Source organism: Cololabis saira, chromosome 13, assembly GCF_033807715.1.
Source record: "Cololabis saira isolate AMF1-May2022 chromosome 13, fColSai1.1, whole genome shotgun sequence".
In the NCBI taxonomy this organism is placed as follows: domain Eukaryota; kingdom Metazoa; phylum Chordata; class Actinopteri; order Beloniformes; family Belonidae; genus Cololabis; species Cololabis saira.
The window spans coordinates 20,996,408-21,017,352 of record NC_084599.1 but is presented as its reverse complement, the minus strand read 5'-3'; the positions used below and the strand labels follow the sequence as shown (position 1 = coordinate 21,017,352).

Sequence of the window (20,945 nt, the reverse complement as noted above, 5' to 3'; positions counted from 1 at the left end):
AACATCAAATAATTTGCTAAATAATCTAGGATGGTAATGCAAGGGGTATACTGAGAAGCATAAACATGATGGCAACAAGATGAAATGAGGGGACGTGTAGTTGTGAACGACAGAACCCCACAGTCTCTTATGAACAGTTCCTCTCTAATGTGGGCAGAGCCACCCAGAGCCCTCGCGGGTTTATCTGACACCTGGACCAGGTGCAGAGCTCACAGCTGTTGTTCAAACAGAGGATGTATTTGGAGAAATGACAGTTCACAGAAGAAAAAAAGCTGCATCACTGCTGTAACACAGACAATACGATGAGTCATGCTCTCCACGTGTAGGCGTTATTTCCTTGGTTTGAACAACTTATAAATTGGATTTAGTGCAAATGTTTTCCTATTCAGGCCCACTGCTTAAGCAGACGTGGTGACTGAGAATAATTGATGTGAAGTTTGAAACTGATCACTTCTGTTTGGCTTTTTTTTTTTTTTTTTTTACCCTGGAGACATAAAATCTCATCACGACTTCACAGTCTGATACTGCGCACAGCTTACTACTGTTTGATAAGTCTCCAAATGAATACACTTTGGCTGCATTTTAATATTATCAAATACAATTTTCACATCAATGTGGAGTTTGCCACACACAGGTGACAGAATCCTATTGTTAACAGTATCCTGTGTTAACTTTGTGCTTCATTTATAAAAACCTTTATAAAAACATCTATTTTTGCAAATGAGATAAAAATGAGGAAGAAACGCTTCAGTGCCTTGGCCATCACCTCACAAGTTATTTTAACTTTGCCTCTGAGCAGTAATGTTTGTTTTGTTTTTTTTTTTACTTTCATGGCAGTTAACAATTATTTACAATGAAGGATTTAAAAAGTTTGGATCTTTGCTTATTTTAATTTACAAAAATCAAATGCCCTTCTTGTACAACAGTGTGACTGTTGAAAGAATAGAGTTTTTCCATCGCTAATGTTGTTACAGTAGTGAGTCATTTCACTGGAAAGATGAGACACACTAAGAAACAGTTTTGATTTCAGAGCCAAGGGCGTCTGAAATGGGTCCTCATTTCAAAACTTTAGAACAAAAGAAAAAGCTGCTTACACAAGCTTTTCAAAGCTATTTTATATTAGTAAGACTGATTTCAAAATGACAGTAGGCCAGCCGTTCTACTTCATTTGGGAATTTTGGTTGGGCATCTTAATATGTTACAAGGTGAATCTGCTGTGAGAACACGGCCCTAATCCTTTCCCTTCATGAGTTTTTTTTGCATTTACTTGTGCTGATATACTCACCTGAACCTCTGAGCCTGGTGGTGAAGGGGGCCTGGGTAACGGCGATTGGGGGACTGGTAGAGTTGTGACAGAAGGGCTTGGCTTGTCTTCTGACTGGGGTTGTTGGCAAACTTGACTGTGATGGGCTCAGCGGCGCCCGATGGCTTCTGACCATTCAGGCCCTTGATGGCCTCCTCAGCCTCTATCCTCTTATCGAAGCGGATGAAGCCCACGCCTCGGGAGCCACCTGCGGGGCCAGAAGATCATAACAGACAAGAGCTCCTTTTACTTCACGGGTTTTAGACAGAATATTTACTCTGTGCTGGTTTGTACTACATGTTCTTTGTTTTGCATGTGAAATGACATCACGTGATATTTTCCAGCTTAATACATGGCAGGAAATTCATTCAAATTTTTTTTCTTCTATTCCAAAAACAGAAGCTGATGCAATGTTAAAAACATACACGTACACATTAAAAGATTTCAAGGTTTTAAAACAAGCAAATGAAACAAATATGATATCATATAGTCTAGAATTATCTGCAGTACAGCATAATACCCCATTTTTAAGCCACAGAGTCCAATCTTTTTTGTTTTATGCCATCATAGTCACCACACACTGTTCATGCATTGTTCTCAGTGACATTTGATCCGTTTCCTTGGAGACATTTTTTGACTCCCAGCTAAGAGGAAAATCTAGCAATGTGCTTGCTGGGAGTTCCTTTATTGGTGTCTGTGAATGCTTTGTGTGTGTTATTGATTGTATACGTATGAATGTGAGTGGATGTGAGTACATGCACACTGGCACCTATTAATGGCTGCTGTGCCTCGTTTTAATGAGGCTGCCTGGATGGCCCAGAGGATGCTCGTTCAGTGACAGCAGCACTCTGCCAAAGAGACTATTTACATAATACTGTGTGTGCACAGGCATGTCTGTGTGACTGAGGCTGAATAAAAGTGAGGCAGTAAGAAAGAAGGAAAGGTTGTGTTTGAGCATCATTGTGTGCAGTCTCTTTCTCACACTTAAAAGTCAGTCTTTATGGTTATTCCACTTTTTTTTTTCATGATTACTCATATTTTTATATATACACCTCCCATTGGCTTTTCTTTTTTGGTTTTGACTCCAGTTAATTCTAAATCAGAGAATCACCTTGACCATCTTACTTCCGTTTTTTACTGTCTTTTTCCCAGTGAGACAAAAGTACAACCGCATTATGTGCTTTCTTGCCAAGTTGCATCATAAAAAAACCCAAAACACTCTGACGGAAAAGCATTATTTGAAAATATTTCACAAGTCTAGTGTTAAACATTATAATTCGTTTTCTAGTGTTTTGGGGGTCAGGTTTCCCCCACCAAAGAACCCCCCCCCAAAAAAAACCCAAAACAGCATAGAATCAGTAAATTTACCAGTTCAAGTTATAATTAAACAATTTCTCTTACGAGATTAATAAAGTACCTACCTGCCTATCTATCTATAACAATTATGGACAGACTTGCATGGACTACGACAAGTGGGGTTAGAGGTGATTTACTTTTAGTTTTGAGCCAGATCAAAAGATTGATCCAGGAATATTTTCATCAGCTTTGACAGACATCTGCAGGTTCAGACAACAACAATTTACAGTTTCTCTAACCTCTTAGCAGAATGAAGGGGTGTTAACAAGGGAAAAACAATGCCTTGGATATCAGTTTTAAGATGCATGGTTAATCTGGAAGACTGGCGAAAGTGTTCTTACTTAAGCAAACTGTAGTCGGCATCAGTGCTGATGCTGACACACTTATGGCTTATTACAACGCTATGCAGCGATAGAAGTACTTGGCTACATGTGAGACTGCTAAAAGTAAAGGTAAACTAAATTTGGCAGCACAAGTTTTCTTTTTTCCTGCTTTTCCTGTATATAGTTTGACGTTTTAAGCTTCGGTATCTTTCAAACACAGTTACTGTAAATTGTGACCAGTCTCTTCATGCAGCAGAACCACAAGCAAACAAAAAAGCACCAAAAAATAAAAAACTATTTTATTAAACTGCGTTTTTCATTGTTTTCCTTACATAATTTATTCAATTAAAAAATATAAACACCAATTTTGTATATTTAGAATCAACAAGAGCCTGACTTTAGGAGTCAGACCCAAATCTTTTACTTCAGGGTCTTCACCGACCACCCGCACTGCCATGACAATGACTAAACCGCTGCATTTTCTATTCCAGCTTTTAGATGATATCATTAACTGTGTAAATTATTCTGTTTCATTAACATTTTTCAATTTCTATTGCTCTCTCTCCCGTGACAAGTTTTCACAATTTCCTTCGTCTTGCCAACTCTGTGCCTGTACATTTTAATTAGCTTGTCAGAGGCAGAAAAATAACAATTCTAATGGGATCTACAGAATGCACACAACAACCACTGCTGTTCAAACCGTTTTCTTTATTTATTATGGTATTTTCCATGTACTTGGAAAATTTGAGGTAAAATAAAGGTAATTGCTGTGTTTCTGGAGATATATTGGGACATTAAATGCCATTGGTAAAGGACATTTGTAAGTACTTAGAGTTTTAATAGACACTGAACACTGTAGCGGCACAATAATGCACATTGATATTTGGAGTCAGCCCTCTTTCACAACAACCTACTTCTGAAAGAGACTTGCTCAAGGGCACCTCAGTGGTGGTTAAGGAAGTGGAGAGCACAAAGTATTTGCTTTTTTCACAGTGACGAGAGTGGAGAAGAGTGGACTCTATTTCGTCCTCTAATCCTCACACTTGTTTGGCCTTGAGCTCCTCCTAAGCTGGTTTTTGCTGGAGGGTCTCCAGAAAAATGTTTGGCATACAAATGAAGGCCTGGTACAAGGACACACATGCACGCACTTACGCAGTGACTTGAAGAGGTGCTATTGAGAACAAAGTGTGAAAAGGGGGACTGGTATGCCCATGACTATCAGAAACAGTATGGTATTGTTTACACCATGAGGGTTTATTAAAAGACATTAAAGAGTTCCATGTCCCTGCGTTCTGGTCCTTCTTGTTGTACAACAACATTGTGAGAAGATGAGAGATGAGGTGGCAGTGGAAACAAGACTTTGTGCCAAGTCTGATCATGTTCCACTCCTGCATTTTGTGTTAATTTGTGTTTATTACAGGCTTATGTAACAAACTGACTTAGAATGAAAGTACACCACTTTCAGGAAAAGCAACAACTTCAGGCTGTGAGACAGAACAGACCTTTTTTTCCTTTTTTTTCTTTTTGCCAGACCCAGTAAGGTGAAAATAAGTCTAATAATTCACATGTAGAAATTGTTTAGGTTAGAAATACGGACACATTAAACCATGTATTACTTAATACTGTATGTATGTGTATCACTAAAGCTCAACAAGCATCACAATGATGTGTTAAGCACATTCACTGTGTTTTCAATCAAATCATTGCACTGTAAGAGCAGGTTTGTCACTACTTTCAAATACATTCCATCATAAGTTTGCTAGAGGATTACGTTTGCATCATACCATGCTCTTCTCATAGATTTTAAATATGTTTACTTTTAACATACTGGTTTTCAACCCTCCCACCAGCTCTGTAATGCTATTTCTTTCTACTACAGGATTGATTCAGCATATTGAATATAACTGGTCACTGCACATATGTGAGGGTTGGAGACGATGGACAATTCCCCCGTCATCTGGTGGTGAGTGGAGATTAGGCTACAATAAAAATTGCGTATTTACAGATAGGCTCATTCACTCAAGGAAGTCCAAGGTGTACAGTCATACTCAGATCATTTGAAGTTCTTTAGAGGTTATTTTTAAGACAAAAACTTGAAAAAAAAGTGTTTAGAAACAATAGTGAGTTTTAAAGGGGCTTACAGTTGCAGTGGGACTTAAAGAATTGAGCACAATAGTGAAGAGAGTCATTCTGAGCTGATAATAAATATGTTAAATGAAGTAGGATTTAGTATGTGCAAGTACTTTGACATCCACATTGTGGCAAAGCAAAGGTTTTCTGTAGTTTTTTTTTTTTTTTGGTCCAAGTATCTGCCTTAGAGCAGTTTTTCTCTATTCTGGCCTTTGGGATCACTGCCCTGCATGTTCTAGTTGTTTCCCTGCTCCAATAATTGATTGATGTATACACTCATCAGGTTGTTATCAAGGTTTGCACGAGTCTGCTCCTGACCCATTAATAGGAGCCAGGTGACTTGGAGCACAGAAACATGTAAAATATGCACCACAGTGGTATTTGAGGAGCAGCAATGAGAAACAATATGCCGACGTGACAAATACAGAGACTCATCTGTTTCCTTAGCAGGGAAGCAAGAGCACAACATACAACCAGACCCCTGACACCTCACCAGAGGCTTTTATTTGAATTGATAATAATGAATGCGTTATACGTTCATTTAAGCTTCATATTTACAAAAAGTGACAGCAATAACCTGTGATTTGTATAAAAATAAACTATATTCCACATGTATCATTGTAAAAGGAACAAGTCAGTGCAAACAGTTTGCATCATTTAGGTTTTTTAAATGGCTCTGAGACATTGAAGGTTTATTACCCCAAAATACAAACTACAGTTTTCTCTTAAAAATGTGATGAAAAAGACGATCTATAAAGTAAATCACCATTCTAGGAAATCCAACATAAATACTGTCCTTTAAACCAGTCCAAAAGTCTGGGCCTACTTATCAAACTCCAGCCAGCCATACGAGGAACATTAGAGCACAATGTACTTACTAAGGTACAGCTTTCTGTCTTTCTCACTCACTCTTTCCCTTTCTCACTCTCTTCTTCTGGTCTCCTTCTTCTCTACAGTAATCAACAGAGGCTTATGTAACTCTCTCTACCTGTGCTTATCTCTCTCCAACATACACCGACAGGCACATTGGCCGCCTTAATAATAACACTCCGCCTCAGTCTGCGGTGGGGGAATCAGAAGGAGAGAGGGTGGGGGGGCTGGAGGTGAGCAAGGCTGAAAAGAAGTGGAGAAATGGAAAGAGTGGAGTTTGGGGAGTAGGGAAGGACAGGACAAAAGAAGAAAAGGTGATAGGAGAGGATGTTAGGAGGTGAGAGTAAAACGGATGATGATGAAAGGAAACAGTGCTATTCTTGCTTGCTCCTTCCCAAACAAAGCCACTCTTTTTTCTTAAACCCACTATCATTTCCCCAAACACTGACTGAGTGACAAAGAGAAATGACTGCTCCTCTGAGAATCCAGAAAAAAAGAGAGGTGAGAAACCTGGCTGCTGGGTAATGAAACACACAAACCGCCTGTCTCCATCTCAAACACAAACACACAGAGTTTCATCAATTTAGTGCACTGTATTCTTGCAAGCAGGCCGACACATTCAACAAGACAGGCACATGCATTATGCATGTATATATAAGCAAAATGTTGTTGTTTTTGGGTATTCTGCTGTTTCATCTCACATCCTTTTATCTTTTACTTGAGGAAATACAGCATGCCAACTGTATCAAGTGATTAGACTTGCCTTTGCAAAGGATTTATAATATGGCAGTGGGAGAAAGAAACCCTCTTCCTACTAGTTTTTAATTAGAAGCAGGAAAATGCAATGTCCTTGTTTTAAGTAACATTAGTGTGCCTGCAGATGGCATTTGAAAAAGCAATGAGAGGAGAGGCAAAGAGACTTTGAAGAGTGGAGGTGCCCTGTGTTTTAGCCTCTGTCAGAGCATAGCTAGAACCATCTGTCTGGTGTATGCGTATGTAGTTTGTGAGCACATGTGTGTTGGCTATCACAGAAATAGATTGCACTCTAAAGATTACAGAAGGAAAACGAAAGGGAAGGAGATGTGAAATGATACTATGAGTCATTCCATCTAGAGGGAGCATCCATCCACTTGTATTACCTTGACTGTTTTATTCTCTACTACTTGCCCAGACAGACAACAGGAACACTGCGTGATGTCATATTCAATTCAATAATGTGGCATTTGCCCAATGGCAAGATGCATTTTATTTTGATATTTTTCTATACAGTACAGAGGGTGTGGTGCAAAGCTGGAAGGAGAGACAAATAGTTCCATTTAATTGTTGTCAATGTTGCATCAGTGAGAGGGATGTGATCTCACCTTAAAAGAAAACAAAATGCTGCACAACATTTCTGACACTGATTCCAGTGGCAGCAGGACAAATACATGGTTTTAAGTCTGCAGTTTCTTACTGTATTAAGCCTCCTTGTTGTTGGAGCACACACATGCAAACTATATATTTTTCATGCTGTTTGCTGTTCCAGGCAGGTGCAAAATAAATGAGAAAAGAATTGTCTATAATTGTTGTTTAAAAGGCTTGCGGAGAAAAACTGAAAAAAAAACAAAACAAATAGAGAAAGACTCAACCCAAGCATAAAAGGAAGAACTTGATGTGCGTTTAAAAAAAAAAATCTTTTACATATAATTTATGCTAAACAGTGCTGCATAACTGTTCTGTAAACCAACCATTACCGGTCCTTGTCTTAAAAATGGGCTTGAATATCAGCTGCCCATAAATAATGCAGACAATGAACTGGTTTAACCATGGGCAGTTCCTGCCAGCCAAATTTAAGACTACAACCACACTATCAAAGATTGTTGGTACAAAATATGAAAGGTAAGTAAGAGCAGAATGCAGCTATTTATACATCATTAAAACCCTATATTCATCTCTAAACAGTAGAAGGGTAACATGGTATATTGAAATTAATTACTTTTTGAAATTAGATAATAATTTTTAATCTAATGCAAACAACATGTTTCAAAGACAGTTGGGATGGGAGTACAAGTCATTTTGTCTGGTTTTTACCTACAGTAAGGATGGGAGTCACACTTTTTTTAAATATTACTTTAGCTCCAATTTAATCCAGATAATAAAAACATGACAAATTCAATTTTTGTCTCATCAACTTCATCTCATTTATTTATATACAGCACATCCAAATTTGAATTGCAATTTTGCTTGGAAAAGTTCCACATAATATTGTGATGGGACAATTTCGGGATAGTTATAATCTTTGAGTGGCAATGACCGGAAGAAGATCTCCAGTAGTTAAAAACAAATTTTCCTGGGGGGCATGGTGGCGCAGCTGGTAGTGCAGCCATCTCACAGCTAGAAGTCCTGGGTTAAATTCTCGCCTGGGACGCTGTGAGTTCCCCCATGACTTCAGCACCCACACCCTGGGTGGGGTTGGCGAAAGGGTCTTTCTGTGTGGGGTTTTGCATGTTCTCCCCATGTTCCCTTGGGTAGCTAATGTGAGCTACCCTCACAAAAACATGCAGCAGTCCTGGGCTGCTGCATGTTTTTGCTGCATGTAGCGGTCCTGAGCTATACAATACCCCCTCTGGCCAGCGGGCACCAGATGGGCCGGAATAACGCTATCCTTTATCCTTCCACGCGCTACGTCCGGCCAGAGAAGCCCCACCCTGTCTGGTGAAAAAGGTAGGAGCACTGGGTGAAAAAATGGGAGAAAATCAGGATAAAAATAAAACAAAACAGTTTTCCTTGAGGAGGATTATTTGCACTGAGAAATTAAAAAAAAAAGCCTTATCCAGCGTTGCTCTAGCAGTAGCATCACCACATCGGTCAATGAATAGCAGTTTAGATTCACATTAGAGTTGTAGTTTTTAGAAGCCATGCCTCTGAATTGATTATATTTATAGTCACTGATCACCTAAGAATTGACCTCTGTTTGAATACAGGTCGAGGAGGAAGAACTGAGAATAGCCAGGTATTGATCCAAAGCTATCTCCGATATTATGTCAGTTTCAAATTGACGCAATCCTAAACCAGCTGTAAAAAAAAAAAAAAATCACTATCTAAATACTTTCCTGAAGGTTAAAGTGGAAGACAGGGGAGAAACCCTGACACTGTTTGCACTGATGAAGAGATAAAATATGCTCATCCATACTGGGGCAATCAATACTCAGAGGATGGGAGAGAGCAGTTGAGAAAGAGATGGGGAGATACCCTTGTCAAGTCGATGTTCTGTTTGCTCTCTGAGTCTCTGGGGCAATTTGGCAGTTTTAGTTGATTCTGTTTCAGCTGCCTCTGACAATGAATGAATCTAACAGTGATGTATTTTAAGTTTCTTCCTGTCTTCACAAACAGAAGAGTAACTGCAGGGTGCATCCTGTTGATAAGGAGGTCATTTAGAGAACAGACACCATATTCCCACTTCAGCAGAGCAGGAGCTGTGGATCATCAGCCCATCTGCCCGTGGCCACTGAAGAGCATCAGTTATTTCAACAACTTTCTCAAGTACTCCTGTCAGTATGTATTTCTGTCTGTCTCACTCAAGTCCATGAAGTCTATTTCTTTTCTATGGAGATAGAAGGGTGGATGTCAAATCAGCCCAAAGCTTTTTTAGGAAGAGCTAATCCCAGAGTGAATTCAATTTTAGACACTGATGAAGTTGCTTATCCAATAAATAAGGGGCCAAAAAAAAAAAAGACTGACAAGACATAATAGCAGATTTTAGGCCATCTTGTGGGCGTGTAATGTTAACAGAACTCCAAATCTGTCTGAAGCAAAACAACAACAAAAAAAAGACTCACTATTCATCTACTTCTCATTTTGTGATTACATTTTAGGTAAAAATATTTCTCTCTAAATGGCAGTAAATGTGTGGGTGTTTTTTTTCTTCTTGTGTCTGTACAGTGTCATAAGAAAAGAAACATGAGTCAATGATGGCAGCATACTACTCTCAGAGCTGCTCTAAAGTCCTCCATATTTTTAATCACCAGCAACTCTAACATCTAATTAATCATTAACATTTCTCCTGCTGATCCTCAGCCCTCTGGGGGCGCCTTGCAGAACAACCCTCTCTCACATTATTTTTGTTGGTGTGTCTGCATGTACATGTGTGTGTATTTCAGTACTGAGGCAGGTGGCCAAGGTAGTCCTGTGGATGGCAATTAGTGTAGTATGCTGTTACTACGCTGAAAAACAGCTCCTGCGCTGTGTATGCACTGCCCAATATAAATTTTACGGTGCATGCCAGATTGTATTCCAGCTACTATTGAAGAATATTTGTTTTTATGCATGGAGAAATTCCAGGAAATTGTAATTTTCAGTGAAAAAAAAAGTAAAGGATGGTTTTATGGGAGTGATGTTGATGCTACCTTTTTTGAAAAAACAAAAGCACATTTTACAAACCATCATGTAGAAGATGGAAAAAGTTAGGTCTGGTGTTCAATTTTATTTGGTATACTGTTTTCACTGATTAAAACCATGTAAACAGGGTGAGGAATAGTGTGTTCCTAAACCACAGTAATGTTTTTGCATTTTCCTGGGGCATTTTCTTCTAGTCAATTAAACCCATTTAAACTACAAACTAATTATTAAATCATAATGACATTGCAGCGTTACATTTAAAAATAAATGAAAGTGCTATTTTGTATTTGCAAATTAATTAGATTATGCAGCGCTTCACAATATAAAATAGTTGCCATTAATTAAATATTTTCATTTCCTTTCTTTAAGTATTACTTCTATTGTTATATCCTAGATGCTTTTCACTTCAGGATTACATATGTATGAGTGAAACATTTGTACTGGGTAGTTGTTTTCAAATTAACCTTTTTTTAAAGAGCTCCAAAGTATAAATAATAGGATGTCTTTAAATATAACCATCATTTTTCATCCTTGGATGAAGATTCTTTGCATGCTGTCTCAAATCTGGTGCCCATCACTAAATTTGGAGTTTCCTCCCAGGAGATGCTTTTCAGTACATTCAGTTGCTGCCTGTTTGTGGGTATTTCTGCTTTTAGTAACTAAAAAAACCTTCTGTGCTTGGGCTTGATGAATATTGCATTTTATCGCCTTAAAAAAGTCGGAAGTTGCTTTTGCAGTGTATCTAGGGTCATTATCCAGCTGCACTGTGTTGCTCCGTCCTATCAGTTTTGTAGCATTTGGCTTAATATGAGCAGAGATTATAACTTTATATACTTTGTATATAACTTTATATACTTATATACTTCACGTTGCTACGTCTGTCACGTTGACAATGAACTAAGCAATCAAATCACCAGCAAACATCAGTGATCTTGTTCTGTTACCAGCCTTACATGCTCGTACAATAACAGTCTCTGCAGCATGTTTGACACACTTGACATACAGGGATGGCTCAATGTCTTGAGCCATCCCTTTCTTTGCAAATCTGAATCCAGCGCATGGTAAGCATTTTCAATGTTTTTAAACAGAGTATAATCTGACTTTCCCTGTCCCGTTATATTTTAAAGAAAGCAGACATCTCTACTACCCAAAACTTACCTTTCAGGGTGAACTTCTCTGCTAAAGTATGTCAATTTATACAACTTTTATAATGTGTTCTCAGCATACTTTCATATCTACTAATAAAGGGGGAAACATGTTGATTTCAGTCATATAGTCAAGGTCTAGTAGCCACAAAATATTATCCAGCAAAGCACTGAGTGACCTCACCAGGTCATTTTAGAGTAGAGTAGAAGTAGTTTATTCTAGATAAGTAAAAAACTAGAAAAAAGAACAACAAGAGAGCAACTCAAAAGTAATCACACAGTAGCATGTAATTTTTTTTATGGCATAAACAACAAGAGGCACAAACTGCAAAATGCACATGCTCTATTACTTATTTCACTACGTCCAAAACACAGGAATGAATCACATCAGCCTTTTGTATTGCAGAAAAACCCCTCCAGCATGTCTATTAGATCAATTTCAACACTTGTGTGTGTGTGTGTGTGTGTGTGTGTGTGTGTGTGTGTGTGTGTGTGTGTGTGTGTGTGTGTGTGTGTGTGTGTGTGTGTGTGTGTGTGTGTGTGTGTGTGTGTGTGTGTGTGTGTGTGTGTGTGTGTGCCTACAGGCTTCAACCTGCTCCTGTGTTATAGCAATGTGTACTGATGAAGCAGAGAAAGAGCATGCTCTAAGCGACACTCATTTGCCTGAATAAATCACTGCTGGCTGTGAAATGCATGCCTGTCTGTACACACTGCAAAGGAACAGAGGGGAATAGAAGAGGAGAAGAAAATAAAGAGTAAGAGAGGGCGTAAATGAAAAAGACATGGGAAGAAGAGGAGATGAGGGGAAGCAGGATGTGAACAAAGAGCTAAGTTGGATGAAAGTGGATTGTAACGGTTGTAAAGATACGCCATGCAGACACATTTAGATGACGTGAGCTAAAGACTTCTATGTCTATCTTAAGAAAAAGAGCTATTCCCCTGCCATCCACTTCACTTTGTAGACTCATGTCAGTCCCCTCTCATATTTGTAGTTTCGAGGCTTGGGCCGAATGTCATGAATGAAAAAACTTAACACAATGCGTTCTAGTTGCACAAAGATGAGCTTTTCAAGCTGTCACTACTATGTCTTATATTATATTTTAAATACTTCAAATAAATAATGAAACTCATAACATATGTTTTTGTGTGTTTGTATGTTCTGCTATAACTTGTTAAACCCTATAGCCCAATGTACAGGGGACAAATGCCATATAAGAACCTAAACCTGAGATAAGCCGAGCTTAAACAGCTTTAATTCCAAAATAGTATATGCCATACTTTTTCAAGGCCTTTTAAATCCAAACTGAAGGTCTATACTTTGATCCCATCTTGACAGAATTATTTCAAATCTGTTGTGATTGTGTATAAGGTTAATACATCAGAAAAACTCTGTTATTGTCTAAATACCACTGGATCCAGCGGCAGTTGTCACAAGAAACTGGACCCAAACTGAACAAAACTTTCCCAAATTTCCCAAAATAACCAGGATATGATTTCTTTGCAGAGAAACTGCTCTTTTTCCAATGTGTCTTTTAAATGTTTTCAGCATTAAAGGCTGAGTGCCATCTAATTCCTTAAGCCTGGGATATACTTAGTTTGTCCAATCATTCGCTCTCTCTTGTGTACACAACTAGCTGCATTGTGAACGTTTCTTGGTTCAATACAACGCAGGCAGTACGCGTGATACAGGTGGCTTCCACTTGTACAGTATACAACATGGAAACACCGTTAGAAGAGGAGGGTTTTTCTTTTTAGTATGGGCAACCGAAGAACCACAAAACATTATGGGGGGTAGCAGAAGTGGGTTAGTTGACCATGTATGATTTCATCTCAAAAACTAAAGAGAAGAGGATCAATCAATATGACTTTCAGCAAAATCAAGAAGAGAAATGAGACATTTTATGGTCAATGGAATTATATATTTGTGGGAAGAAAAAAGATGAGTTAGTGGTTGTTGTTTGGCTGCAGAGCAGAGGGATGATGACCAGCAAGTCAGTGATGGTCCCCGAATGTCTTTAGCTCGATTTGGCCATTGACAAGCAGTCGCCAAAACACATGAATACTTTGAGAATGTCAATCCGGTGGCATTTAACTGACATTGCACATCCATTCCATTCAGATCAATCATCTTCCTGCTGACTTCACTCATGATGCTGCCCCTTCTCTGGTCAGAGTTTGCTTCATCGCAATCTTCCAGGTCTTCATGCCTCTGCTCTGCAGCCACAACAAAATCCACCAACTCACTTCTGGACTCATTGCATAATCAGATGTCTCCCCTTGTTTAATATCACACATCCATCAGATGCATAGACTGTGTACATGTATGGATGAAGAACTAGGTCATGTGACCCATTGGTTTGTGAAGACTGATTTTGAAGCCTCTTTTTTGTCACGCAGGGTGCAGCCATAATGAGTCGGAAACTAATGGAAACACACCCACCGTATGTCAATCAAAGTTAGCTTTGCTCCCAGCTCCTTCAGCCGAATCTCACCGAAATATCTACAGAGCTGCCGTCAGTCAATTACAGCAGGATATGCCATTTAACATATTGATTCAATGGTGAAATAAAAAAAAAAAATGGCCACTGCGTTTAGCCGCTGGGTCCATACAAACGGCTGGTTACTTCTTCATGCTTCGCTAAACATAGCAGCATGGCGATTACAGATAAGGAAGTGATAACGGCTAGCCATTGACTGAGCCGTCTGTCAATCAGTCATATAAGAAATAAATTCAATGCTTTATAAAAACTCTCCTGTCGCAGTACCAGAACATTCACACACCTCAGATTTGTCATGTATGTGAAACCAAACGATTGACACTAAGACAGTTTATTTCTGCTCTAAAGTTGGACATTTTAACATGGAGGTCATGGAGATTGACTCACTTTTGCAGCCAGCCTCTAGTGGTCAGTCGAAAAACTGCAACGAAACTTAGTTCAGCATGAGCATCAATGTGGAAGTAAGATGGTTGGCGCTTGGTCAGATGCAGCAGACTGCAGAGCTTTCTGACAGGTCAACTACTGAACCTGCTTACTCTAGCGCCTCTAGATGTCAAGTGTATATTACATGTCAATTTCTTTTCAAGGACATGCAGGGCTGATGTGCCTAACGACTGGAGGATATGCATGGCAGCCATGATGCATTCACGTACATGTTGTTAACTGCAAATACATTCCAGGCCTTAGTATTCAAGTGACCAGACACAAGCCACAATATTAATACAAGTTGGGAATCAAAACAAACAAGATAAGTAGTAATGGTCTAGACAATGTAGAAAAACAGTATAATAGTACTTATTTTAATACTTTTATTGGATTTCATTTTTAGTGTTTTATTGATTTGCTCTGCATTAGACAACCTTTTGACTCATAAATAATGATTTATTATATTTCAAGTAACTTTGACTGTCCTCAACTACTCGTTTTCAAAAATTACAGTGTGTCCTGTCTTTGCTAATTTTTATTTTTTCTATTTGGGATCAACTACCAATTAACATAATAAACACACTCTAAGCAATATATTAAGCGCACAAACACAACACTTTTGTCTGCCCTATAGAGATTTTGTGGATTTAGGGGACTGTATTTATTTTTGTGTTATGTTAATGTTAGAAATCAAGTAAGATTAAACACAAAATTTAACACGAATTAACTTCAAAAATAAAATAAAAAGCTACATACCCCTAAAGAACTCACTTCCATTCAAGAGTCTGAAAGCCATAATGTGAAAATGAGCTGGTCTGATGTGTGCCTTATGTGTGAGATAAAGGAGGCACTGCCCCATGGATACCTGTGACCTGGTCGACGAGGATACGGGAGGTGATGATGCGTCCGTATTGGGAGAAGAGCTGCTCCAGCTCCTTCTGGGTCATAGTCTTGGGCAGGCCGCTCACGTACAAGTTAGCATCACGAATCGAGGCTGAGCTGGGTCGCGCATACGACACCTTGGAAGCAGAAGAAGCAGCATTCACATAAATCAATCATGGATCCATTGACTATTACACATTCAAATCATGGGTGGTTAAAATCTAATCAAGATAATTATTAGTGTAAGACATTCAGGGCTTTTGTCTAAGTGTTGTGAATCATTAGATCCACAGGGACGAAACCAAACTGTATTTTTCTTTCTTGCCATGGGGATTATAGTTGTTAGCAAAAGATTTTGCTGCTCTAAAGACTGGAGAGATAATACTATGGGTTTTACACAGTTGCTTGTCATTGAAGATAGGAAAGGACATTTTCAGTGATTCAGATTTTTCTTTGAATCTACGTGTGAATATAGTCACTAATGGTGCACATGGCAGGAACTGATCATAATGTGCTTTGCAGCTCCCATCAGATGTTCTCAACCACTGAACTTCCACAACATCATGTTAACTTGAAGACCCAATTTTGGAGCAGTGAATGTTGCATAAATCCCATTACTACTGCTGCTGACTGAAGCAGCTTTCCTTTCCAGTACTTTCATTACTTCTGACAAGTGGAGACATAAGTCATCAAATAAGGTTAAAGTCAGGCATATTATCGTGGATATGCAGTCGACTCTTTGAGCAACAGCATGGAAATCATGTTTGTTGTGAGAGAACGGGATTGGAAACAGCTGGCTTTCCCCATGTCTTGCTTTGCTTTCACACATTTTCCTTTTCAGCCTATCTGCTCAGCTCCTCTGCCTTCCTCTTTGCAGCTCTCTTCCCTTTTCGCTGCCTGGTTATTTCACATCTGCTTCATTCCTGCGTACTGCTTCTCTAAACCTTTCCAGACTTTGTCTCTTTTCTGCTTCTCTTCTTTCTTCACCGTACAGCTCTCCTTCATTTTCTCCCCTTTTCAGACAACTCCAGATGTCTAATCCATCAACAGCTCCTCGAGTTGTGAGAGCATTGTGTACAAGTGCGGTGTGCTTCATGTCTGCTGCATGTGTGAGTGTGAGGTTCACGTGCAGGAAAAGTTAGAAAAACGTAAGTGTGAAGATTAAAATGTTCACAAATGGAAAATGTGAGTCAGATCGTGTGCAGATGTGATACTGTGATCTCCTTGCACCTTTGGTATGCCGTTTCCCTTGCACCTCTGAGGGAGAAGCAGCATCGCACACGACTGCTGACAAAATTGGAGGTGTCACGATGGAGGAGACCGCAGCAGCGAATCCAAGTGTAAGACACTTTGGAGAGACACGTTGGCTGAGAAAATGTGAATCTCCAGGCCAAGTGTTTGTTCATAAGAGCGGCAGCAGCAGGTAGCGGGGAGGGTGAGACATGAAAGAATGACTAACTGACAAACTTAATTTTAGAATTATTGCGGTGCCTTTAAATTTACCTTGTTACCTTTAGGGTTTTCAGTCTGTTGGGGAGCGAGAACGAAAGGAAAGAGGGTCGTGGGAGGGAAGGAATGAAGTGTGTAAGTGTGATAGCGTCAGACAGAGATGCTGTGTTATCTCCGGTTTCATGAAACACTGCCTTTATCTCAGAAACAACCTTAGGCCACCTATTGTGTCATAAAACTATGAAAGAGAAAATCTGTGCACTCAGACACTGTGTGAATAACCTTAACCTTCTTCCATTTTCAAACAATGAACGAGGCGTATATTAACTTATCTCTCCATGTTGGCTGCTGTGCACTAGATATATCGAATGGAGTTTGCAAGTTGGCCTTTCAGTATTCTTCACACATGCATGTTGTAACTCTACATTTCTAGGCTTTTCCGGCCACCAGATGGCATTTGCATGCTTCACTACCCAAAGCTTTTAGCTTGACTGTGTTCAAACTCAAAATTACTGTACAGAGACAGAGTATGGTTATAACAACCAAAAAAATTGCTATTATAGACAAAGGTAATGCATGAAAACATATTTTAAAAATGTTTATTTAGAAAGAGATAATAGTTTTTCTAATGTAATAACTTACAATGTGAAACATATGTTTTTGAGTTGACATTGAGTAAAATGTTCGTAAATTGAGCTGAATTAATGCTAATATGTGCTCTCGCACACATACGTCTCTGTTTAATGCGTCTGATCTTAGCTTTTAGTGATACTGCATGTTGTGTGGAAATATTCACATTGAGCCAAAGCCCCTAACACACGCATCAAACCCTTATGGGTCCTACATTATACTGGACAAACACTGATGTTAGGCCAGTAGTAGAATACTGTGCTGAATCAAGGCCAAACCAGACAATTTATGCTGTCTAGGGAATTGCAAAATCTCCAGGGGATTCTCCCTGCAAACAGGATAATCTCATCCTATTAGACTACATTAGACTGGACTAGTCCAGATTAAAACATATGATAGAAAGGGGCAATCCAGTTACTGCCATAGAGCAACAGATTACATCCCAGCTTAACACCAAAAAAAACATAAACAAGTGGCAAGCAGAGAGGATGACAACGAATGATTGATGCATTGCTGTGAAACATCTGCAAAAAACAGGTTCACACAAGCATGTTTTAAAGTTTTTAAAACGCATTTGGGTGGAAGACGCTGCAGTACAGGCAGTGATATTTCCACCGTACCTCCTTAACAACCACAACTAAGCCTGAGCATTAGTCACACCATTTAAATGCTATAACAGAGCCATTAGTTATGTTAGAAAACAGGTTGATTGACGTGTTTCTTCCCTTTCACTAAGTGATATCTATATAATTTCACCTTTACAATTTGACATTTTAAAAAGCAATTAGCATATCAACCATATTCAGAAGCTTTTTAATGTCTCCTCCATGTAGATGGTATTTTTTTTAAATTTCTTTATTTTCCCAGCTCATGGGCATTGATCCAATTTTGCTCTCAAGTGTATTCAATAACAGCGTCGCAATCTAAAAGGGATCGCGAACAGAGGAGAGAAGCCCTATAATTTAACTTGACTTTCATAACTTTTTAAATACATGGTACATAGATTTTTTTTCCCAAGTGATTCTTCTATAACTTTCACCTGTTCTTTTTATGCGGATACAAATGAATGAGGTTTTGATTACCTTGATTGTTTTGGTCTGAAGTCTAAGTCCATTTAATGTGTTGATGGCTTTCTCTGCATCCTTTGGGTCAATGTAGTTGACAAAGCCGTAACCCAGACTTTGACCTGAAGAAGACAAAAAGAAAAGTTGGGTTTGGATTCAGTTATGTTGATTTGTACAATACTGCATATGTACCATATTTCTAATGACGACGGTTATATCTAGACCATTCAGTAATATATCATATTGTTTGATGATTCTTTGTTTAACACTGTGTGTTATTAAACTGAAAAATAAAATGCATTCCTAACCCCCATCCACATATACCTCTTAGACAACACACACACTGTTCCCTGAAACATTCCTGTAAGCTCATCATTACTTGAAATATCACAGTGACTCTTTGTGAATAAAATAAAGGCATAAAAACATCATGTATAAGGAAACACCAACATGTGCTTTTGATGCTTCATGTCAAAGTATCACTGTTTCTTAACAAGGAAATAACCAGATTTTTAGTCCTCAAAATCGTCAGCACTGATTGCTTGTTCATGTTGATTTTGGAGCACATACACTGAGTTTCTTGAAAAATATGATCACTTGAATTTCCATAATTGCCCAATTTATGAGCGAAACTCAAAAGTGTTACAGCAAATGCAAACATTATTTCTTTATATCTTTGCAGCTGTGGCATAAATAAATAAATAAATAAATAATCCACCCCCATTTCTCTCTGAGCTCAGAGTGTTTTTAGATAGCGGACTCTCTTTGAGAGAGGAGCAGGCCTGACAACTCCCAGTGTTTCCCCAGTGGATCAAGCCTTTCAACAGGCTTAGGACTTTAAGCGGACGCCCACAGCCATCAAGGCCTTTAGTCTGCTGGTTTTCAACAAACAGCCCCTATCCACTAACGCCACACACAAAGAATCCCAGGCAGTTTAAGAAGAGGGACACGCACATATTCACCCTAATCAGAACAGACAGCGGTTTGCCAGAGACAAAATATGGAGCTTGCTTTTTAACTAAATAAATACGTTTGGGCCATGGATATGACAGTGTAGACCAGCTCAGAGACAAGCAGGGGAAGGGCCAGCAGAGGGACTTGTAGTCCCAACATCAAACAGCTGATGACTTTCTCTTCTTCCCTCCTCTCTTCTATTCCCTCTTCTCTGGATTAACTGTGGATTATCAGATACTATTGTTAATTAAAAACCTGCCATCCTGGAAAACTACTGCTTTTTTCTTTTTTAATACACACTCTCCCGTCACTGCCCTTTTCATTTCTGACTGTGGGCTGACATCAGGTGTTAAGTTTGACAGATTAAAAATAACTCATGAAGGCATCATTTTTGGCGCTCTCTTTGTTTTTTTGTTAACAATGAAGTGTTTCGAATAAAGCAAGAGTGTCCAAAAGCAGCACACTAAATACCAAAACAGTTTTCCTAATGGTCATTGTTCTGTTCCTCTATTCAATTTAAACAGAAACTCCAGATGAGTACCTGGTACTTGTAATGCTCCTCTATCGCATTTACTACCTCTCTGATTCAAACCTCCCACTTTCCCTGAACACTCCTCATGCCTCCTTCTCATCGTCCACAAAGAAAATGTGAGGTCACCTATCAGAAGGTGCTCGCAAAGAGCACTCATGCACGGCCAACAAGATGGACAGGTTGGTGCATAATGGTACTGAGACGCTCAGCACTCGTGGAGCTGTCCAGGCAGCCAAATGGGGCTAAACTGAGGATGCTGAAACAGTTTAACATGTGTCTATATAGTTGTGTGTCTGTGTGTATGCGTGTGTGTGTGTGTGTTTATGGAAGCCAGGGTGGTACACACAGGACTTGGGAATTAATTAAAGTCTAAAAACAAACATAGAAGTGTACTGAATTTGATTTAAACAGCACGGATGAATGTGGTACTCAGCAGCTGCCGTGTTCACATTATATTTGCATGTGTGTAAAGTTTAGTAGTGTGTCTATGGTCTATACATGTGGACCTTGGGTTCAAATAGGCATGTTGCTGAGGCCCCCACCCACTTCTTCTTCACTCCTTTTTCCTGGCAAATCTAACCGACTCTAAAACTGGAAGGAAGAAGTTGGGATTGAGGCTCGAGGGCTGGCATCATTCCCCAGGTGAGCAGGAGATGAGGGTAGACCGAGGTAGACATCTGTCTGCAGCATCAGAGAAGCTCCAGGAGGGGATTCCACCCACCATTTCCAGCTTGTTATGGAGCAGCTAACAGCAGGGAGCCATCGTCAGACTGCCTGGCTACCTGGGTTTTACACGATTGGGTGAGAGCTGCTACACCAGTGTACCACAATGGGAGAGGCGCACACATACACACACTACACACATGCATGTAAACACATAATCACTCAATCACAGTGGAACAGACGGCCCAACGCAAACAGTTTAGGTTTGTCTTTTCACCAGGACACTGGAAGTGTGTTGTTTGCAGTGTTGCCCTTATTAAAAGATGAGGGTACTGCAATGTTT

The 20,945-nt window shown here is 39.3% G+C and overlaps 1 protein-coding gene across 12 annotated transcripts in view; it reads right to left on the bottom strand.

Annotated features, from left to right (window-relative positions):
* elavl4 (ELAV like neuron-specific RNA binding protein 4) overlaps window positions 1-20,945 on the bottom strand; it is a 79,216-nt gene that overhangs the window by 13,966 nt on the left and 44,305 nt on the right. For all 12 annotated transcript variants that reach the window (XM_061738222.1, XM_061738224.1, XM_061738225.1 and 9 more), the window contains 3 exons: window positions 18,472-18,575; window positions 15,294-15,447; window positions 1,286-1,511 (listed from right to left, as the gene is read on the bottom strand). In XM_061738222.1, coding sequence (XP_061594206.1) covers window positions 1,286-1,511; window positions 15,294-15,447; window positions 18,472-18,575 — 484 coding nt within the window. The remainder of the gene's footprint in view (window positions 1-1,285; window positions 1,512-15,293; window positions 15,448-18,471; window positions 18,576-20,945) is intronic.